Here is a 21,527-nt window from a genome sequence, read left to right as displayed (position 1 = left end):
AATTAGATTATAACTTTCTATGAGACATTTTTTTCGGTTTAGAACATCAAATTTTTAAAATATATAAAAAAATGCTAAAATATTATTCGATTATGTAAGAAAAAGCTTGTATAAACATAAAATTGATAATTTTGATTTACCTTTTCATCCCCTTATAGAATTATTAGTATCTATTCACTACAAAACTTTTCAAAATATTACAATTCACACACGCTCACACTAATTATTATAATATATAGTTATAACTACTTTCAAATCAGAAAACATGTTTGCACATTTTAAATAACACTGCAATTATTTAATTTGTAATATTCGTAATAAATTCGCCATAAATTAAAAAGTATTCCAACTGTTTAATTTACAAACAATACGACGGAACATAAGAAATACGTAAACGTCATAGTTTATCGAATGTTAATTTTACTACCACTGAATCTGCGTTTAGAAATATTCCGTGAGAACTGTCAATCATAGAATTAAATCGATTATTGAAGATCATAGATATATCCAATACATAATTGAGCTTTGTATGTTTGATAAAAGATGTCGCGGTTTTATAATTTTTCGCATTCACTTGTAAAAATTTCAATTATATTGAATTTATAAGTATTTGTTATACACTTTTGATATAATATTGAGATTATAAATTTGTGTACTCTAGTCGAATCGATACTATATCGATTCGATTTATTGATCGATCGATTATACGCTTTGATAAATAGTGTTAGTGATACAATTATTTATTTAAATACGAGGGACCCGCGATAATATGAGAACACAGTTTTTTTCAAGAAAATATATCAAAATTTAATTTTTTGATTGAACCAAAATACGAGGGGACGACGAAAATATTAACTTTTTTTTAATTCACTTCAATTAGTGCAGTGATTTTTATACAGGGGTATGTATTATAAATCCAATTCGTATACCGGGTGGCTACCAAAAGTAGAAGTTTAATCAAAATTAAGGACGTCGGAGAGGAAAATTAAATAAAACGATCAATTTTCTTTTGTTAAATATTTATTATTCCAGTACAAATCTCCACCGTATTAGTTAGAAATGACTAGCAAAGTTACACTACGAAAAAACATTAATAAATACAAACAAAAATACTTGCAGAAATTTGCTCGAAAAGTCACAATTATTTTAAACGTTTCTTCTTCTATTTTCCCTATTTTCGAGCAAAAAACAAAAATCTGTTGTCATTCTTTGAAATATTTGGCGACGAATTTAATTACCATGCATTTTTTTTTCTAACGAGTGCGTCAAAAACTAAATCCGATAAAACATAATGTTATCGAAATAAACAGATAGAAAGTAAAATACACTGAAAACAATTTTTTATTCACCCAAACATCGCACCAAATAAAATTTTCAATAATCGATTTTTTTCTTTGGTTAAACAGTTTTTATAATACTTTAATAAAAAAAAAACGTCGTTCAACATTGGGTATATATACCATCCCGGAACACCCATCATCTTTTATTCAATCTCAACCACAACGTCAAATAAGTACCGGCGTGCATGAAAGACCAAACGACAACGATAACGATAATGTTTGTAACCAAATCGATATCGACCATATCCATTTCCGATAAAAATTTAACGGGATCCTTGTAATGGCAATATTCCTCTTCGGAAGGACAATACAATTGATTCCTGTTTAAACCGTACATAGTATAAACGATACTTTGAAAAGCGGCTCTGAAATAACTTATAAAAAATACCGGTTTGAATAAATACGGCGTATCGTAGGATCTTATACAGAAACCGAAAACTGATAAGAAACATGCTATCACTGGTGCTGTAAATACTGCTACCTGTAAACAAAAAATATTTAATTTATTAATACTACAGAGACAACTAGATGGCGATATCGATATTATACATAATATAGGAATCTACTAGATGACGGCGTTATGGTCATTAATTAGTTATACTATCGAACATTAGATGGCGATATCGATAATATAGGAAACTATTATTGATAGTTATACTATTGACAATTAGATGGCGATGTCGATATAGGAATCTACTATAAGATGTCGTAATGGCCATTAGTAGTTATACTATTGACTATTAGATGGCGACATACAAAAATTGAAGCAAAGCGGAAAAAGTGGCGAAACCAGAAAATTGAAATAATTATTATTAAACCTTGACCTCACCTTGACTGGAGTAGTCGAACCAATAAAATACCCCATGGATTGGGCGCATAAAGAACTCGCCGTAACGAATATAACGAACAGTATTAACCTAAAATCTAAGGGTTGTTCGGTCAACCAGTAACTTATCCCTACGTACACCCAGGTGCATATCACCTACGAAAAAAATTGAAAAAAATTAAAAATTATATATATATATATATATATATATATATATATATATATATAAATATATACGAGGGGATGTTACAACTTACTTGAAAAGGTATCTCTACTAATATCACAGATAACAGGTACGGTGTTAATTTATACCATCTGTTGAAATGTTCCCTGGATAATATTTTCATTTCGAGGGGGACTGGAAAAGAATTTTTATTTTTTTTTTTAAATGAATATTAATGATGAGACGGGATTTAAAACTCACATGATAAAGTAACGGGCATTTCTCCAGTATAAACTGTGAGTAATAAAGTGCCGTATAAATATACGTAATTGGCTAATATTGTGTTGGCCCCTTTGCCGACGCTCCTATATAAATAACCGAATATTAAACCGATTATTATGTGGGCCAGAATTCTGTTCAACGCCGGTACCTAAAAGGAAAAATATACCAATTTTTGAATCGAGTATTTTTCCGAAAGTAAATTTCTACATTAATATTTTATTTTGATTTTTCTAATGGAAAATTCCCGTGCAGGGAAATTGGAGTTTTTTTGAGGATTTTTTCTATTCGAATTTTGTCAAAATTTTTGTTTTTTCAAAACTAAAATTCAAAATATTTATTAGTAATTATTTTGTATAATAAATTTAAAATATTTTCTTGATTTTTTGGAAAAATGTAATTTTTGAAATCAATTTATCCAGAAATGCAGATTTTCGAAAATTAAATATAAAAATATTCATTAAAAATGATTTTTTATGTAAAATTTCAAGTATTTTTATAATTTTTATTTGAAATTTTATTTTTTTTTTTTAGTATCTCCAATCGAATTTTGTCAAAATTTTAGTTTTTCACAGATATAATTTCAAAAAATTAATTTTTAATATTACTGCGTATCAATTTTCAAGAATTTTCTTTATTTTTTGAAAAAATGTGGTTTTTGAAATCAATATTGATGAAATTTTGTTTTTTTTTTAATTAAATATCAAAATATTCATTGATAATGATTTTCTATATAAAATTTCTTTCGAGTTTTTCCATTTTTTCAAATTACAAAAAATGAATTTTTTATATTTTTGTGTATATTTAAGAAAATTTCAGTTTTTTTGATGTACAATCTAATTTACTCAAAATTTTAGTTTTTCAATAATTTTTTCGAGTTTTTTCGATCGATAACCATAAACTCAAGAGGATTGATTATTTTCGATAGAAAATCTGGAAAATTTCCGTAAAATTTTAATGAAAATCGAAATTTTCCTAAATAAAAATTCAAAAATCAATAATTTTTCCACTTTTTATGAATAAGAAAAGTTGATAATTTATTTATAGACATAAACTCAAGAAAAATAAAAGTTTTCGATAAAAAATTTGGAAAATTTCCTAAAATTTTGGAGAAAACCGAAATTTTCCTGAATAAAAATTCAAAAATCAATAATTTTTCCATTTTTTATGAATAAGAAAAGCTAATAATTTATTTATAGACATAAACTCAAGAGAAATGAAAGTTTTCGATGGAAAATTTGGAAAATTTCCTAAAATTTTGGAGAAAACCGAAATTTTCCTGAATAAAAATTCAAAAATCAATAATTTTTTTATTTTTTATGAATAAGAAAAGCTGATAATTTATTTATAGACATAAACTCAAGAAAAATAAAAGTTTTCGATAAAAAATTTGGAAAATTTCCTAAAATTTTGGAGAAAACCGAAATTTTCCTGAATAAAAATTCAAAAATCAATAATTTTTCCATTTTTTATGAATAAGAAAAGCTAATAATTTATTTATAGACATAAACTCAAGAGAAATGAAAGTTTTCGATGGAAAATTTCCTAAAATTTTGGAGAAAACCGAAATTTTCCTGAATAAAAATTCAAAAATCAATAATTTTTTTATTTTTTATGAATAAGAAAAGCTGATAATTTATTTATAGACATAAACTCAAGAAAAATAAAAGTTTTCGATAAAAAATTTGGAAAATTTCCTAAAATTTTGGAGAAAACCGAAATTTTCCTGAATAAAAATTCAAAAATCAATAATTTTTCCATTTTTTATGAATAAGAAAAGCTAATAATTTATTTATAGACATAAACTCAAGAGAAATGAAAGTTTTCGATGGAAAATTTGGAAAATTTCCTAAAATTTTGGAGAAAACCGAAATTTTCCTGAATAAAAATTCAAAAATCAATAATTTTTCCATTTTTTATGAATAAGAAAAGCTAATAATTTATTTATAGACATAAACTCAAGAGAAATGAAAGTTTTCGATGGAAAATTTGGAAAATTTCCTAAAATTTTGGAGAAAACCGAAATTTTCCTGAATAAAAATTCAAAAATCAATAATTTTTTTATTTTTTATGAATAAGAAAAGCTGATAATTTATTTATAGACATAAACTCAAGAAAAATAAAAGTTTTCGATAAAAAATTTGGAAAATTTCCTAAAATTTTGGAGAAAACCGAAATTTTCCTGAATAAAAATTCAAAAATCAATAATTTTTCCATTTTTTATGAATAAGAAAAGCTAATAATTTATTTATAGACATAAACTCAAGAGAAATGAAAGTTTTCGATGGAAAATTTGGAAAATTTCCTAAAATTTTGGAGAAAACCGAAATTTTCCTGAATAAAAATTCAAAAATCAATAATTTTTTTATTTTTTATGAATAAGAAAAGCTGATAATTTATTTATAGACATAAACTCAAGAAAAATAAAAGTTTTCGATAAAAAATTTGGAAAATTTCCTAAAATTTTGGAGAAAACCGAAATTTTCCTGAATAAAAATTCAAAAATCAATAATTTTTCCATTTTTTATGAATAAGAAAAGCTAATAATTTATTTATAGACATAAACTCAAGAGAAATGAAAGTTTTCGATGGAAAATTTGGAAAATTTCCTAAAATTTTGGAGAAAACCGAAATTTTCCTGAATAAAAATTCAAAAATCAATAATTTTTTTATTTTTTATGAATAAGAAAAGCTGATAATTTATTTATAGACATAAACTCAAGAAAAATAAAAGTTTTCGATAAAAAATTTGGAAAATTTCCTAAAATTTTGGAGAAAACCGAAATTTTCCTGAATAAAAATTCAAAAATCAATAATTTTTTTATTTTTTATGAATAAGAAAAGCTGATAATTTATTTATAGACATAAACTCAAGAAAAATAAAAGTTTTCGATAAAAAATTTGGAAAATTTCCTAAAATTTTGGAGAAAACCGAAATTTTCCTGAATAAAAATTCAAAAATCAATAATTTTTCCATTTTTTATGAATAAGAAAAGCTAATAATTTATTTATAGACATAAACTCAAGAGAAATGAAAGTTTTCGATGGAAAATTTGGAAAATTTCCTAAAATTTTGGAGAAAACCGAAATTTTCCTGAATAAAAATTCAAAAATCAATAATTTTTTTATTTTTTATGAATAAGAAAAGCTGATAATTTATTTATAGACATAAACTCAAGAAAAATAAAAGTTTTCGATAAAAAATTTGGAAAATTTCCTAAAATTTTGGAGAAAACCGAAATTTTCCTGAATAAAAATTCAAAAATCAATAATTTTTTTATTTTTTATGAATAAGAAAAGCTGATAATTTATTTATAGACATAAACTCAAGAAAAATAAAAGTTTTCGATAAAAAATTTGGAAAATTTCCTAAAATTTTGGAGAAAACCGAAATTTTCCTGAATAAAAATTCAAAAATCAATAATTTTTCCATTTTTTATGAATAAGAAAAGCTAATAATTTATTTATAGACATAAACTCAAGAGAAATGAAAGTTTTCGATGGAAAATTTGGAAAATTTCCTAAAATTTTGGAGAAAACCGAAATTTTCCTGAATAAAAATTCAAAAATCAATAATTTTTTTATTTTTTATGAATAAGAAAAGCTGATAATTTATTTATAGACATAAACTCAAGAAAAATAAAAGTTTTCGATAAAAAATTTGGAAAATTTCCTAAAATTTTGGAGAAAACCGAAATTTTCCTGAATAAAAATTCAAAAATCAATAATTTTTCCATTTTTTATGAATAAGAAAAGCTAATAATTTATTTATAGACATAAACTCAAGAGAAATGAAAGTTTTCGATGGAAAATTTGGAAAATTTCCTAAAATTTTGGAGAAAACCGAAATTTTCCTGAATAAAAATTCAAAAATCAATAATTTTTTTATTTTTTATGAATAAGAAAAGCTGATAATTTATTTATAGACATAAACTCAAGAAAAATAAAAGTTTTCGATAAAAAATTTGGAAAATTTCCTAAAATTTTGGAGAAAACCGAAATTTTCCTGAATAAAAATTCAAAAATCAATAATTTTTCCATTTTTTATGAATAAGAAAAGCTGATAATTTATTTATAGACATAAACTCAAGAAAAATAAAAGTTTTCGATGGAAAATCTGGAAAATTTCCTAAAATTTTGGAGAAAACCGAAATTTTCCTGAATAAAAATTCAAAAATCAATAATTTTTCCACTTTTTATGAATAAGAAAAGTTGATAATTTATTTATAGACATAAACTCAAGAAAAATAAAAGTTTTCGATAAAAAATTTGGAAAATTTCCTAAAATTTTGGAGAAAACCGAAATTTTCCTGAATAAAAATTCAAAAATCAATAATTTTTCCATTTTTTATGAATAAGAAAAGCTGATAATTTATTTATAGACATAAACTCAAGAAAAATAAAAGTTTTCGATAAAAAATTTGGAAAATTTCCTAAAATTTTGGAGAAAACCGAAATTTTCCTGAATAAAAATTCAAAAATCAATAATTTTTCCATTTTTTATGAATAAGAAAAGCTAATAATTTATTTATAGACATAAACTCAAGAGAAATGAAAGTTTTTGATGGAAAATCTGGAAAATTTCCTAAAATTTTGGAGAAAACCGAAATTTTCCTGAATAAAAATTCAAAAATCAATAATTTTTCCATTTTTTATGAATAAGAAAAGCTAATAATTTATTTATACACATAAACTCAAGTTTTCGATAGAAAATTGAAAAATTTTCATTAAATTTTGATGAAAATAAAAATTTTCCCTAATAAAAATTGAAAAAATGAATGTTTTCACTTCTAGTTGTTAATTTTAATGATTCAAAATTTTCTTATAATCATAAACTCAAGAGTAACGATTGATTCACATGGAAAAACGGGAAAATTTCAATTAAATTTTCAAAAAAATCGAAATTTCTCTAAAAAAAATCAATTTTTCCGCACTTCTAACCCAATTAACAAACAAACAATCAATTTATCAATTTTCCCTTATATCAACTATCAAATAAAAAAAAATTTCACGAATTTTGAAAAAATAAAAACAAAATCCCAAAACTGAATATCAAAATCTTTCATTAAATTTCAAAAATAATTTCCATACGACCTTTTGGCGGTAACGAGTATTTTGTATATAAAATTTGAGAAATTTTCCAAAAAATATTTCCAAAAAAAACGAAATTTTTCAAATATATCGTTACAAAAACAATAAAATTCGTCATATTTTCATTACAAAGTACAAAATTGTAGAGACTAAATACGTAAGCAATTAAAAATTAAAACAATAAAAAAAAAATAAATTATCGAAAACACATCATTAAAATACATCATTGGTGCAATTATATCATTTGACTCGATATAATTAATTAAAAATATTTTGTTCAAGATCAACAATTATTATATTTTATCAAATTATTATCATAATTACATCACAAATTAATTTTTATTTAATTTCAACTTGTTAACAGATAACGAAAAATATTTGTTCGACCCAAATTTCGACTATAAATTTTGAAAAATGTCAATGACACAAACGAATTCCCCTCATTAAAATTGAATATGTAAAAATAAATAATATTAGAAATAAAACGTCGACACGTGTTGCAATATATGACGAATTCATTAACAATGACACTGAAACGAGAAAAAAAAAAATAAAAAATCAACCATTAAAATATAAAACTTACGTAACATCGTTTTATGGTGAGAAGATTCCTTTTATATAACAGTAAAAATTGCATAACGATCGCCGCCGGTACTATTTTCGAATCGTCTGGGTATATGCCGATTTTTTTCTCTTCGAATAAATCGCATTTCGTCAATTTTCCGGTTTCTGAAACGTCAAATTCACCCGATTCCACACAAACGAATCTCACATTTCAACTACCCCTCGTATTATCGAATAGAACACCCCGTATAACTTCAAACTTCTATTTATACGGTTTTGTTTTTCGTATAAATAATGTCGATTAAGGTTCATATCGAAATTTTTCCATCGAAACCTCGAATTTTCTTTAAACGAATCCAGTAGTGACACAAAATCGAAATTATCAATAGTAAAATACGTTTCACGATACCCTGTATGAAATATGTTGAGGTTAAAATGAGATAAAAATAAAATCGCGTCTCTTTGCTCCACGTCACCGATCGGATGGTAACTGTATAAAAGAAATCTACAGTTTAACGACCTCGGTTGTAGTTCTTAGCTTTACGATAGATGGCGCTTACAATTCGTTAAAATTCGATGAATTAGACAACGTTGCAAATTCATTTTTTTTTTGTAATTATCAATATCCACTGTATACATTTTTTTCTTGTTTCTACGAGGTGATTAACTGCACTACACGTGTATGTTTTTGAATAACGAAAAACTTAATATACAGAGTGGACAAATATAAAAGTTTATTTTTCAGTATTCGACATTATCTATTAAGAAATTTTCATAATGTTTTTACAGGGTGTTGTACCAGTCTACAGGGTGATGAATTAAACTATTCCTGTATGGTTTTGAATAACGAGGATCTTAATATACAGCGTGGACGAATAAAAATAATTTTTTTTCCAGTTTTCGACGTTATTTATTGAAAACTTGTCGTAATTCTCTACAGAGTGACGAACCATTCTACAGGGTGATGAATTAAACTATTCCTGTATAGTTTTGAATAACGAGGATCTTAATATACAGCGTGGACGAATAAAAATAATTTTTTTTCCAGTTTTCGACGTTATTTATTGAAAACTTGTCGTAATTCTCTACAGAGTGACGAACCATTCTACAGGGTGATGAATTAAACTATTCCTGTATAGTTTTGAATAACGAGGATCTTAATATACAGCGTGGACGAATAAAAATAATTTTTTTTCCAGTTTTCGACGTTATCTATTGAAAACTTGTCGTAATTCTCTACAGGGTGACGAACCATTCTACAGGGTGATGAACTATACTATTCCTGTATGGTTTTGAATAACGAGGATCTTAATATACAGCGTGGACGAATAAAAATAATTTTTTTTCCAGTTTTCGACGTTATTTATTGAAAACTTGTCGTAATTCTCTACAGAGTGACGAACCATTATACAGGGTGATGAATTATACTATTCTCGTATGGTTTTGAATAACGAGGATCTTAATATACAGCGTGGACGAATAAAAATAATTTTTTTTCCAGTTTTCGACGTTATCTATTGAAAACTTGTCGTAATTCTCTACAGGGTGACGAACCATTCTACAAGGTGATGAATTATACTATTCCTGTATGTTTTTGAATAACGAGGATCTTAATATACAGCGTGGACGAATAAAAATAATTTTTTTTCCAGTTTTCGACGTTATTTATTGAAAACTTGTCGTAATTCTCTACAGAGTGACGAACCATTATACAGGGTGATGAATTATACTATTCTCGTATGGTTTTGAATAACGAGGATCTTAATATACAGCGTGGACGAATAAAAATAATTTTTTTTCCAGTTTTCGACGTTATTTATTGAAAACTTGTCGTAATTCTCTACAGAGTGACGAACCATTATACAGGGTGATGAATTATACTATTCCTGTATGGTTTTGAATAACGAGGATCTTAATATACAGCGTGGACGAATAAAAATAATTTTTTTTCCAGTTTTCGACGTTATTTATTGAAAACTTGTCGTAATTCTCTACAGAGTGACGAACCATTCTACAGGGTGATGAATTAAACTATTCCTGTATAGTTTTGAATAACGAGGATCTTAATATACAGCGTGGACGAATAAAAATAATTTTTTTTCCAGTTTTCGACGTTATTTATTGAAAACTTGTCGTAATTCTCTACAGAGTGACGAACCATTCTACAGGGTGATGAATTAAACTATTCCTGTATAGTTTTGAATAACGAGGATCTTAATATACAGCGTGGACGAATAAAAATAATTTTTTTTCCAGTTTTCGACGTTATCTATTGAAAACTTGTCGTAATTCTCTACAGGGTGACGAACCATTCTACAGGGTGATGAACTATACTATTCCTGTATGGTTTTGAATAACGAGGATCTTAATATACAGCGTGGACGAATAAAAATAATTTTTTTTCCAGTTTTCGACGTTATTTATTGAAAACTTGTCGTAATTCTCTACAGAGTGACGAACCATTATACAGGGTGATGAATTATACTATTCTCGTATGGTTTTGAATAACGAGGATCTTAATATACAGCGTGGACGAATAAAAATAATTTTTTTTCCAGTTTTCGACGTTATCTATTGAAAACTTGTCGTAATTCTCTACAGAGTGACGAACCATTATACAGGGTGATGAATTATACTATTCTCGTATGGTTTTGAATAACGAGGATCTTAATATACAGCGTGGACGAATAAAAATAATTTTTTTTCCAGTTTTCGACGTTATCTATTGAAAACTTGTCGTAATTCTCTACAGGGTGACGAACCATTCTACAAGGTGATGAATTATACTATTCCTGTATGTTTTTGAATAACGAGGATCTTAATATACAGCGTGGACGAATAAAAATAATTTTTTTTCCAGTTTTCGACGTTATCTATTGAAAACTTGTCGTAATTCTCTACAGAGTGACGAACCATTATACAGGGTGATGAATTATACTATTCTCGTATGGTTTTGAATAACGAGGATCTTAATATACAGCGTGGACGAATAAAAATAATTTTTTTTCCAGTTTTCGACGTTATTTATTGAAAACTTGTCGTAATTCTCTACAGAGTGACGAACCATTATACAGGGTGATGAATTATACTATTCTCGTATGGTTTTGAATAACGAGGATCTTAATATACAGCGTGGACGAATAAAAATAATTTTTTTTCCAGTTTTCGACGTTATTTATTGAAAACTTGTCGTAATTCTCTACAGAGTGACGAACCATTATACAGGGTGATGAATTATACTATTCTCGTATGGTTTTGAATAACGAGGATCTTAATATACAGCGTGGACGAATAAAAATAATTTTTTTTCCAGTTTTCGACGTTATTTATTGAAAACTTGTCGTAATTCTCTACAGAGTGACGAACCATTATACAGGGTGATGAATTATACTATTCCTGTATGGTTTTGAATAACGAGGATCTTAATATACAGCGTGGACGAATAAAAATAATTTTTTTTCCAGTTTTCGACGTTATTTATTGAAAACTTGTCGTAATTCTCTACAGAGTGACGAACCATTATACAGGGTGATGAATTATACTATTCCTGTATGGTTTTGAATAACGAGGATCTTAATATACAGCGTGGACGAATAAAAATAATTTTTTTTCCAGTTTTCGACGTTATCTATTGAAAAGTTTTCGTAATTTTCTACAGGGCGACGAACCATTCTACAGGGTGATGAATTATACTATTCCTGTATGTTTTTGAATAACGAGGATCTTAATATACAGCGTGAATGAATAAAAATATTTTATGTCAAAAAAAAAATAATAAAAATAAGTCACAATTACTAATAGTAATGAAAGTCAAGTCAATATGGCGGTTTATTGTGACGTCATTTCGAAATTATCCATTTATTTTTCTACAGGGTGATAAACCAAACGATCCAAATATTTTTATAACGACGATAACCATTTTATTTGTTTCTATAGTAGTTTTTTCTCATTTCTGACGTCGAACGTAGAAAATAACTTTCGAGGAAAATCATAATTTTTTTACAGGGTGATACATCAAACGAATTCACCATTTATTTGTTCATTTTTTTTTCGTGGCGTAAATGCTTGAAAATATTCAGTTTTTTGTCATTTTTATCGTCGACTGTCGCAAAAAATGTTCTGGTTTTCTACAGGGTGATACAAATATATAACGACGATTTCTATTTATTTATATTTTTTTTTCCTGAGCAAAAACTGATTAAATTATTCAGTTTTTCGCCCAATTTCGACGTCGACTTTCAAAAAAAAACTTTTAATTTCCTACAGGGTGACACATCAAATAATTTGAATATATTTATAAGGACGACTCTCTATCATTTGATCCATGACATAAATGATTGAAAATATTCAGTTTTTCGACGTTTTCAACTTCAGTTTTCGCAAAAAAAATTCGCAATTTCCTACAGGGTGATACAATAAACAATTTGATCATCAATTTATATAATTAAAATATTTTGAAATCTATTGAAAACGTTTCTACAGGGCGATATAACAAACCGTACAAATTTATTCTATTACTCATCCAGAATTACCGATATACAGGGTGATTCGATTCGAAATATATCGAAAAGTAAAAAAAAATCTCACCTGTAAAATCGTTATTTTCAAATATATTTTTGTGTTCGGATTCGACCATTTCGGAAAGTTTGTTAATATCGGCACCGTGTTCCTCAATGGCTACTTCGATTACTGTAATTTGAAAATAGTACGATTTCAAAGTCAAAATTTCGAATCGGGAACGTCAAAAAAAAAAAAAAATACAAAATTATACGAAAATACGAACCGAAACCGTGTTTTTCGTGATTGTTTACGTCATCTAGAGATTTCCAGGAATCGAATTATCTAGAATGCGATGTTAATATATAAAAACGTCGATGTGAAAATTACAAAAAAAAAAATAAAAAATTCTTATCGGGATAAAATCGTTTAAGTACGCGACTGAAACGATAATAATTCGATTTAGGTCGAACCTTTCATCAAACCCAAGGTCGAAAATTCGATTCGGAAAAAAAATGTAATAAAAAAAAAATGATTGTATTCAAAATATCAAGGTTAATATTGATTAAATGTAAATTTAAATAGATAAAATAGAACGAATCGGTTTTACGTAATTGAATTTTTTTTTGTTGTTGTCGCGATTTGAATACTTACGAAAATCGGCGGGATTGTGGTAAGGCGGACAATTGAGATTGAATTTGTCCAAAAACGGTACCAAATCGTTCGATCTACCATCGTATATGCACTTCCCTTCGGATAGGGCGTATACTTTGTCGAACATTTCGAAAAGCAACGCGGAAGGTTGATGAATTGTCGCTATGACGGTTCTTCCTTCTAGAGCGAGATTTTTGAAAAGCGACACGCATTGAGTGCAAGACAAACTATCCAAACCACTGAAACATAAAAATGGAAATGGAAATAATGACTTCACAAAGTGAAATAGAGACTTCAGAAGTGAAATAGAGACTTCAGAAGTGAAATAATGACTTCACAAAGTGAAATAAAGACTTTAGAAGTGAAATAGAGACTTCAGAAGTGGAATAATGACTTCACAAAGTCAAATAGAGTCTTCAGAAGTGGAATAGAGACTTCAGAAGTGAAATACAGACTTCAGAAGTGAAATAGAGACTTCAGAAGTGAAATAAAGACTTCAGAAGTGGAATAATGACTTCAGAAGTGGAATAATGACTTCACAAAGTGAAATAGAGACTTTAGAAGTGAAATAGAGACTTCAGAAGTGAAATAATGACTTCACAAAGTGAAATAGAGACTTTAGAAGTGAAATAGAGACTTCAGAAGTGAAATAATGACTTCACAAAGTGAAATAGAGACTTTAGAAGTGAAATAGAGACTTCAGAAGTGAAATAAAGACTTCAGAAGTGGAATAATGACTTCAGAAGTGGAATAATGACTTCACAAAGTGAAATAGAGACTTCAGAAGTGAAATAGAGACTTCAGAAGTGAAATAGAGACTTCAGAAGTGAAATAGAGACTTCAGAAGTGAAATAATGACTTCAGAAGTGGAATAATGACTTCAGAAGTGGAATAATGACTTCACAAAGTCAAATAGAGTCTTCAGAAGTGAAATAGAGACTTTAGAAGTGAATTAAAGACTTCAGAAGTGGAATAATGACTTCACAAAGTAGAATAGAGATTTCAGAAGTGGAATAATGACTTTAGAAGTGGAATACTGGATTGAGAAAAATGGAAAAGTTTTTCGAAAAGAAGGAAATTCTTTTCATAAGTGGAAAAATGTGTTCAGAAGTTGGAAAATTGGAAAAGTTTTTTCACGTTACGGGGTAACTGTTGAAATTAATCGATAAAATGATGTCAATCGATATTTACTTACGTGGTGGGTTCGTCGAGAAATAAAATCGGAGGATTACTGAGTAATTCCAAAGCTACGGCGAGTCGTTTCCTTTGTCCTCCAGATAATCTGGAAGTTAACGTGTGTTGGCACAAATCCAGACCCAACATTTGCAAAACTTTCGATACCTTCAAACAATAAAACAAAAAAATATATATATATATATATATATATATATATATATATATATATATATACATATATATATATGTATATATATATATCAAATTCACAGGCCATTCGATTTCGACGTGAAAATTTCATCACTCGACTGTTTTTTACGTAATAAATCGCGTTCCAACAACATTTTTAACCAATAAACTTTCCGATAAACGAAAAAATGTGCCAATATCCTTATCCTCGTGTTTTTTTTTTGTTTTGGGTAGTTTCCTTCGTTTAATTGATTCGATTTTACGTAAACAATGATTTCGGTTTGGAATTTTGATAAATATTTTTATAATATCTAATGTTGCCTCGTACGCATCTCGACATTGACTCTTGGTACGTTTGCCATTGAGAATGTTGTTTTCGAAGTTATAAATAAAATCGGAAAAGAATCGAAGCGATGACGGTTGGTGTCAAGGGCGTTCCGTATCTTTTTCTTTTAAAGGAAACGACCGAAGAATTATCTCGATGAGATTAGTTCGTGACCCGTTTTCTATTTTTTTTTTTTTTATTATTTTTCGTACTCGCGCCTCACAATGTTTGTATATTAATTCGTCGATAAAAATACGATAAAATAAATGCGGAAGGAATATTCCGATTGTACCGAATGAAAAATAAATGAACGAGGATGTTTCGGATTTGGAGGTTAGAATTGGGACGCGTACAAATTTCAAAAAAACGAAACGAACAATGAAAAAAAAAAAGGAAAAATAGGGAGAAATCTTTGGAATAAATTTAGAAGGAGAGAAGGAATGGAGGGACCTCTTGGAGGAAATGTCAAATGATGGGTTGGATTTTTTACGTTTTCGGTACAGTTTTTTTTTTAATAAGTTTTTCAAAAATTCTAGTTCGTTTGATATTTTTGAGGATTCTAGCTTTTCTAAACATCGTTTCTGAATATTTTTTTTTTAAATTTTCGGTTTTTTTCCGAAATTCAGCTTCTTATAAACCGATTTTGCTAATATTTACTTCCTAGACTATTTTTTTTACAGAATTCTGGGTTCTCAGACATTTTTTCACAAATTCTCGTTTCTTCGACAATTTTTTTCAGAAATTCAGCATCCTGGAAATCTTTTTTGACAATCTTCGCTTCCTAGGCCCTTTTTTTTAGAAATTTTCGTTTCCAGGTGATTATTTTTTGAGAATTCTCGCATCTCGTACAATTTTTTTCAGAAATTCATCTTCTTAAATACCATTTTTAATAATATTCGCTTCCTAGCCCTTTTTTTGGAAATTTTCGTTTTCTGGTAATTATTTTTTGAGAATTCTTGCTTTTCTGTACATTGTTTTCCAAAAAATCATCTTCTCAAAGACCATTTTTGGAAATTTTCGTTTTCTGGTTATTTTTTTGTTAAATTTTCGCTTCTTGGACAATTTTTTTTCAGAAATTTATCTTCTTAAAGACCATTTTTGAGAATCTTCACTTCCTTGGCCCTTTTTTTGGAAATTTTCGTTTTCTGGTAATTATTTTTTGAGAATTCTTGCTTTTCTGTACATTTTTTTCCAAAAAATCATCTTCTCAAAGACCATTTTTGGAAATTTTCGTTTTCTGGTTATTTTTTTGTTAAATTTTCGCTTCTTGGACAATTTTTTTTCAGAAATTTATCTTCTTAAAGACCATTTTTGAGAATCTTCACTTCCTTGGTCCTTTTTTTGGAAATTTTCGTTTTCTGGTAATTATTTTTTGAGAATTCTTGCTTTTCTGTACATTGTTTTCCAAAAAATCATCTTCTCAAAGACCATTTTTGGAAATTTTCGTTTTCTGGTTATTTTTTTGTTAAATTTTCGCTTCTTGGACAATTTTTTTTCAGAAATTTATCTTCTTAAAGACCATTTTTGAGAATCTTCACTTCCTTGGTCCTTTTTTTGGAAATTTTCGTTTTCTGGTAATTATTTTTTGAGAATTCTTGCTTTTCTGTACATTGTTTTCCAAAAAATCATCTTCTCAAAGACCATTTTTGGAAATTTTCGTTTTCTGGTTATTTTTTTGTTAAATTTTCGCTTCTTGGACAATTTTTTTTCAGAAATTTATCTTCTTAAAGACCATTTTTGAGAATCTTCACTTCCTTGGTCCTTTTTTTGGAAATTTTCGTTTTCTGGTAATTATTTTTTGAGAATTCTTGCTTTTCTGTACATTGTTTTCCAAAAAATCATCTTCTCAAAGACCATTTTTGGAAATTTTCGTTTTCTGGTTATTTTTTTGTTAAATTTTCGCTTCTTGGACAATTTTTTTTCAGAAATTTATCTTCTTAAAGACCATTTTTGAGAATCTTCACTTCCTTGGTCCTTTTTTTGGAAATTTTCGTTTTCTGGTAATTATTTTTTGAGAATTCTTGCTTTTCTGTACATTGTTTTCCAAAAAATCATCTTCTCAAAGACCATTTTTGGAAATTTTCGTTTTCTGGTTATTTTTTTGTTAAATTTTCGCTTCTTGGACAATTTTTTTTCAGAAATTTATCTTCTTAAAGACCATTTTTGAGAATCTTCACTTCCTTGGTCCTTTTTTTGGAAATTTTCGTTTTCTGGTAATTATTTTTTGAGAATTCTTGCTTTTCTGTACATTGTTTTCCAAAAAATCATCTTCTCAAAGACCATTTTTGGAAATTTTCGTTTTCTGGTTATTTTTTTGTTAAATTTTCGCTTCTTGGACAATTTTTTTTCAGAAATTTATCTTCTTAAAGACCATTTTTGAGAATCTTCACTTCCTTGGCCCTTTTTTTGGAAATTTTCGTTTTCTGGTAATTATTTTTTGAGAATTCTTGCTTTTCTGTACATTTTTTTCCAAAAAATCATCTTCTCAAAGACCATTTTTGGAAATTTTCGTTTTCTGGTTATTTTTTTGTTAAATTTTCGCTTCTTGGACAATTTTTTTTCAGAAATTTATCTTCTTAAAGACCATTTTTGAGAATCTTCACTTCCTTGGTCCTTTTTTTGGAAATTTTCGTTTTCTGGTAATTATTTTTTGAGAATTCTTGCTTTTCTGTACATTGTTTTCCAAAAAATCATCTTCTCAAAGACCATTTTTGGAAATTTTCGTTTTCTGGTTATTTTTTTGTTAAATTTTCGCTTCTTGGACAATTTTTTTTCAGAAATTTATCTTCTTAAAGACCATTTTTGAGAATCTTCACTTCCTTGGTCCTTTTTTTGGAAATTTTCGTTTTCTGGTAATTATTTTTTGAAATTCTTGCTTTTCTGTACATTGTTTTCCAAAAAATCATCTTCTCAAAGACCATTTTTGGAAATTTTCGTTTTCTGGTTATTTTTTTGTTAAATTTTCGCTTCTTGGACAATTTTTTTTCAGAAATTTATCTTCTTAAAGACCATTTTTGAGAATCTTCACTTCCTTGGTCCTTTTTTTGGAAATTTTCGTTTTCTGGTAATTATTTTTTGAGAATTCTTGCTTTTCTGTACATTGTTTTCCAAAAAATCATCTTCTCAAAGACCATTTTTGGAAATTTTCGTTTTCTGGTTATTTTTTTGTTAAATTTTCGCTTCTTGGACAATTTTTTTTCAGAAATTTATCTTCTTAAAGACCATTTTTGAGAATCTTCACTTCCTTGGCCCTTTTTTTGGAAATTTTCGTTTTCTGGTAATTATTTTTTGAGAATTCTTGCTTTTCTGTACATTTTTTTCCAAAAAATCATCTTCTCAAAGACCATTTTTGGAAATTTTCGTTTTCTGGTTATTTTTTTGTTAAATTTTCGCTTCTTGGACAATTTTTTTTCAGAAATTTATCTTCTTAAAGACCATTTTTGAGAATCTTCACTTCCTTGGCCCTTTTTTTGGAAATTTTCGTTTTCTGGTAATTATTTTTTGAGAATTCTTGCTTTTCTGTACATTTTTTTCCAAAAAATCATCTTCTCAAAGACCATTTTTGGAAATTTTCGTTTTCTGGTTATTTTTTTGTTAAATTTTCGCTTCTTGGACAATTTTTTTTCAGAAATTTATCTTCTTAAAGACCATTTTTGAGAATCTTCACTTCCTTGGCCCTTTTTTTGGAAATTTTCGTTTTCTGGTAATTATTTTTTGAGAATTCTTGCTTTTCTGTACATTTTTTTCCAAAAAATCATCTTCTCAAAGACCATTTTTGGAAATTTTCGTTTTCTGGTTATTTTTTTGTTAAATTTTCGCTTCTTGGACAATTTTTTTTCAGAAATTTATCTTCTTAAAGACCATTTTTGAGAATCTTCACTTCCTTGGCCCTTTTTTTGGAAATTTTCGTTTTCTGGTAATTATTTTTTGAGAATTCTTGCTTTTCTGTACATTTTTTTCCAAAAAATCATCTTCTCAAAGACCATTTTTGGAAATTTTCGTTTTCTGGTTATTTTTTTGTTAAATTTTCGCTTCTTGGACAATTTTTTTTCAGAAATTTATCTTCTTAAAGACCATTTTTGAGAATCTTCACTTCCTTGGTCCTTTTTTTGGAAATTTTCGTTTTCTGGTAATTATTTTTTGAGAATTCTTGCTTTTCTGTACATTGTTTTCCAAAAAATCATCTTCTCAAAGACCATTTTTGGAAATTTTCGTTTTCTGGTTATTTTTTTGTTAAATTTTCGCTTCTTGGACAATTTTTTTTCAGAAATTTATCTTCTTAAAGACCATTTTTGAGAATCTTCACTTCCTTGGTCCTTTTTTTGGAAATTTTCGTTTTCTGGTAATTATTTTTTGAGAATTCTTGCTTTTCTGTACATTGTTTTCCAAAAAATCATCTTCTCAAAGACCATTTTTGGAAATTTTCGTTTTCTGGTTATTTTTTTGTTAAATTTTCGCTTCTTGGACAATTTTTTTTCAGAAATTTATCTTCTTAAAGACCATTTTTGAGAATCTTCACTTCCTTGGCCCTTTTTTTGGAAATTTTCGTTTTCTGGTAATTATTTTTTGAGAATTCTTGCTTTTCTGTACATTGTTTTCCAAAAAATCATCTTCTCAAAGACCATTTTTGGAAATTTTCGTTTTCTGGTTATTTTTTTGTTAAATTTTCGCTTCTTGGACAATTTTTTTTCAGAAATTTATCTTCTTAAAGACCATTTTTGAGAATCTTCACTTCCTTGGTCCTTTTTTTGGAAATTTTCGTTTTCTGGTAATTATTTTTTGAGAATTCTTGCTTTTCTGTACATTGTTTTCCAAAAAATCATCTTCTCAAAGACCATTTTTGGAAATTTTCGTTTTCTGGTTATTTTTTTGTTAAATTTTCGCTTCTTGGACAATTTTTTTTCAGAAATTTATCTTCTTAAAGACCATTTTTGAGAATCTTCACTTCCTTGGTCCTTTTTTTGGAAATTTTCGTTTTCTGGTAATTATTTTTTGAGAATTCTTGCTTTTCTGTACATTGTTTTCCAAAAAATCATCTTCTCAAAGACCATTTTTGGAAATTTTCGTTTTCTGGTTATTTTTTTGTTAAATTTTCGCTTCTTGGACAATTTTTTTTCAGAAATTTATCTTCTTAAAGACCATTTTTGAGAATCTTCACTTCCTTGGTCCTTTTTTTGGAAATTTTCGTTTTCTGGTAATTATTTTTTGAGAATTCTTGCTTTTCTGTACATTGTTTTCCAAAAAATCATCTTCTCAAAGACCATTTTTGGAAATTTTCGTTTTCTGGTTATTTTTTTGTTAAATTTTCGCTTCTTGGACAATTTTTTTTCAGAAATTTATCTTCTTAAAGACCATTTTTGAGAATCTTCACTTCCTTGGTCCTTTTTTTGGAAATTTTCGTTTTCTGGTAATTATTTTTTGAGAATTCTTGCTTTTCTGTACATTGTTTTCCAAAAAATCATCTTCTCAAAGACCATTTTTGGAAATTTTCGTTTTCTGGTTATTTTTTTGTTAAATTTTCGCTTCTTGGACAATTTTTTTTCAGAAATTCATCTTCTTAAATACCATTTTTAATAATATTCGCTTCCTAGCCCTTTTTTTGGAAATTTTCGTTTTCTGGTAATTATTTTTTGAGAATTCTTGCTTTTCTGTATATTTTTTTCCAAAAAATCATCTTCTCAAAGACCATTTTTGGAAATTTTCGTTTTCTGGTTATTTTTTTGTTAAATTTTCGCTTCTTGGACAATTTTTTTTCAGAAATTTATCTTCTTAAAGACCATTTTTGAGAATCTTCACTTCCTTGGTCCTTTTTTTGGAAATTTTCGTTTTCTGGTAATTATTTTTTGAGAATTCTTGCTTTTCTGTACATTGTTTTCCAAAAAATCATCTTCTCAAAGACCATTTTTGGAAATTTTCGTTTTCTGGTTATTTTTTTGTTAAATTTTCGCTTCTTGGACAATTTTTTTTCAGAAATTCATCTTCTTAAATACCATTTTTAATAATATTCGCTTCCTAGCCCTTTTTTTGGAAATTTTCGTTTTCTGGTAATTATTTTTTGAGAATTCTTGCTTTTCTGTACATTTTTTTCCAAAAAATCATCTTCTCAAAGACCATTTTTGGAAATTTTCGTTTTCTGGTTATTTTTTTGTTAAATTTTCGCTTCTTGGACAATTTTTTTTCAGAAATTTATCTTCTTAAAGACCATTTTTGAGAATCTTCACTTCCTTGGCCCTTTTTTTGGAAATTTTCGTTTTCTGGTAATTATTTTTTGAGAATTCTTGCTTTTCTGTATATTTTTTTCCAAAAAATCATCTTCTCAAAGACCATTTTTGGAAATTTTCGTTTTCTGGTTATTTTTTTGTTAAATTTTCGCTTCTTGGACAATTTTTTTTCAGAAATTTATCTTCTTAAAGACCATTTTTG

At 27.2% G+C, this 21,527-nt stretch overlaps 1 protein-coding gene across 1 annotated transcript in view; it reads right to left on the bottom strand.

Annotated features, from left to right (window-relative positions):
• Positions 1-1,002: 1,002 nt before the first annotated feature.
• Positions 1,003-21,527, bottom strand: part of LOC130902602 (ATP-binding cassette sub-family G member 1-like) — a 40,966-nt gene continuing 20,441 nt past the window's right edge. The window contains exons 5-12 of the mRNA XM_057814836.1: positions 14,610-14,755; positions 13,415-13,653; positions 12,851-12,952; positions 8,283-8,428; positions 2,591-2,759; positions 2,424-2,524; positions 2,170-2,322; positions 1,003-1,821 (exon numbers count right to left, since the gene is read on the bottom strand). Of these exons, the coding sequence (XP_057670819.1) occupies positions 1,477-1,821; positions 2,170-2,322; positions 2,424-2,524; positions 2,591-2,759; positions 8,283-8,428; positions 12,851-12,952; positions 13,415-13,653; positions 14,610-14,755 (1,401 nt within the window). The 3' untranslated portion in view covers positions 1,003-1,476. The remainder of the gene's footprint in view (positions 1,822-2,169; positions 2,323-2,423; positions 2,525-2,590; positions 2,760-8,282; positions 8,429-12,850; positions 12,953-13,414; positions 13,654-14,609; positions 14,756-21,527) is intronic.

This window comes from Diorhabda carinulata, chromosome X, assembly GCF_026250575.1.
Source record: "Diorhabda carinulata isolate Delta chromosome X, icDioCari1.1, whole genome shotgun sequence".
NCBI lineage: Eukaryota > Metazoa > Arthropoda > Insecta > Coleoptera > Chrysomelidae > Diorhabda > Diorhabda carinulata.
This window is presented reverse-complemented; position numbering and strand designations above follow the sequence as displayed.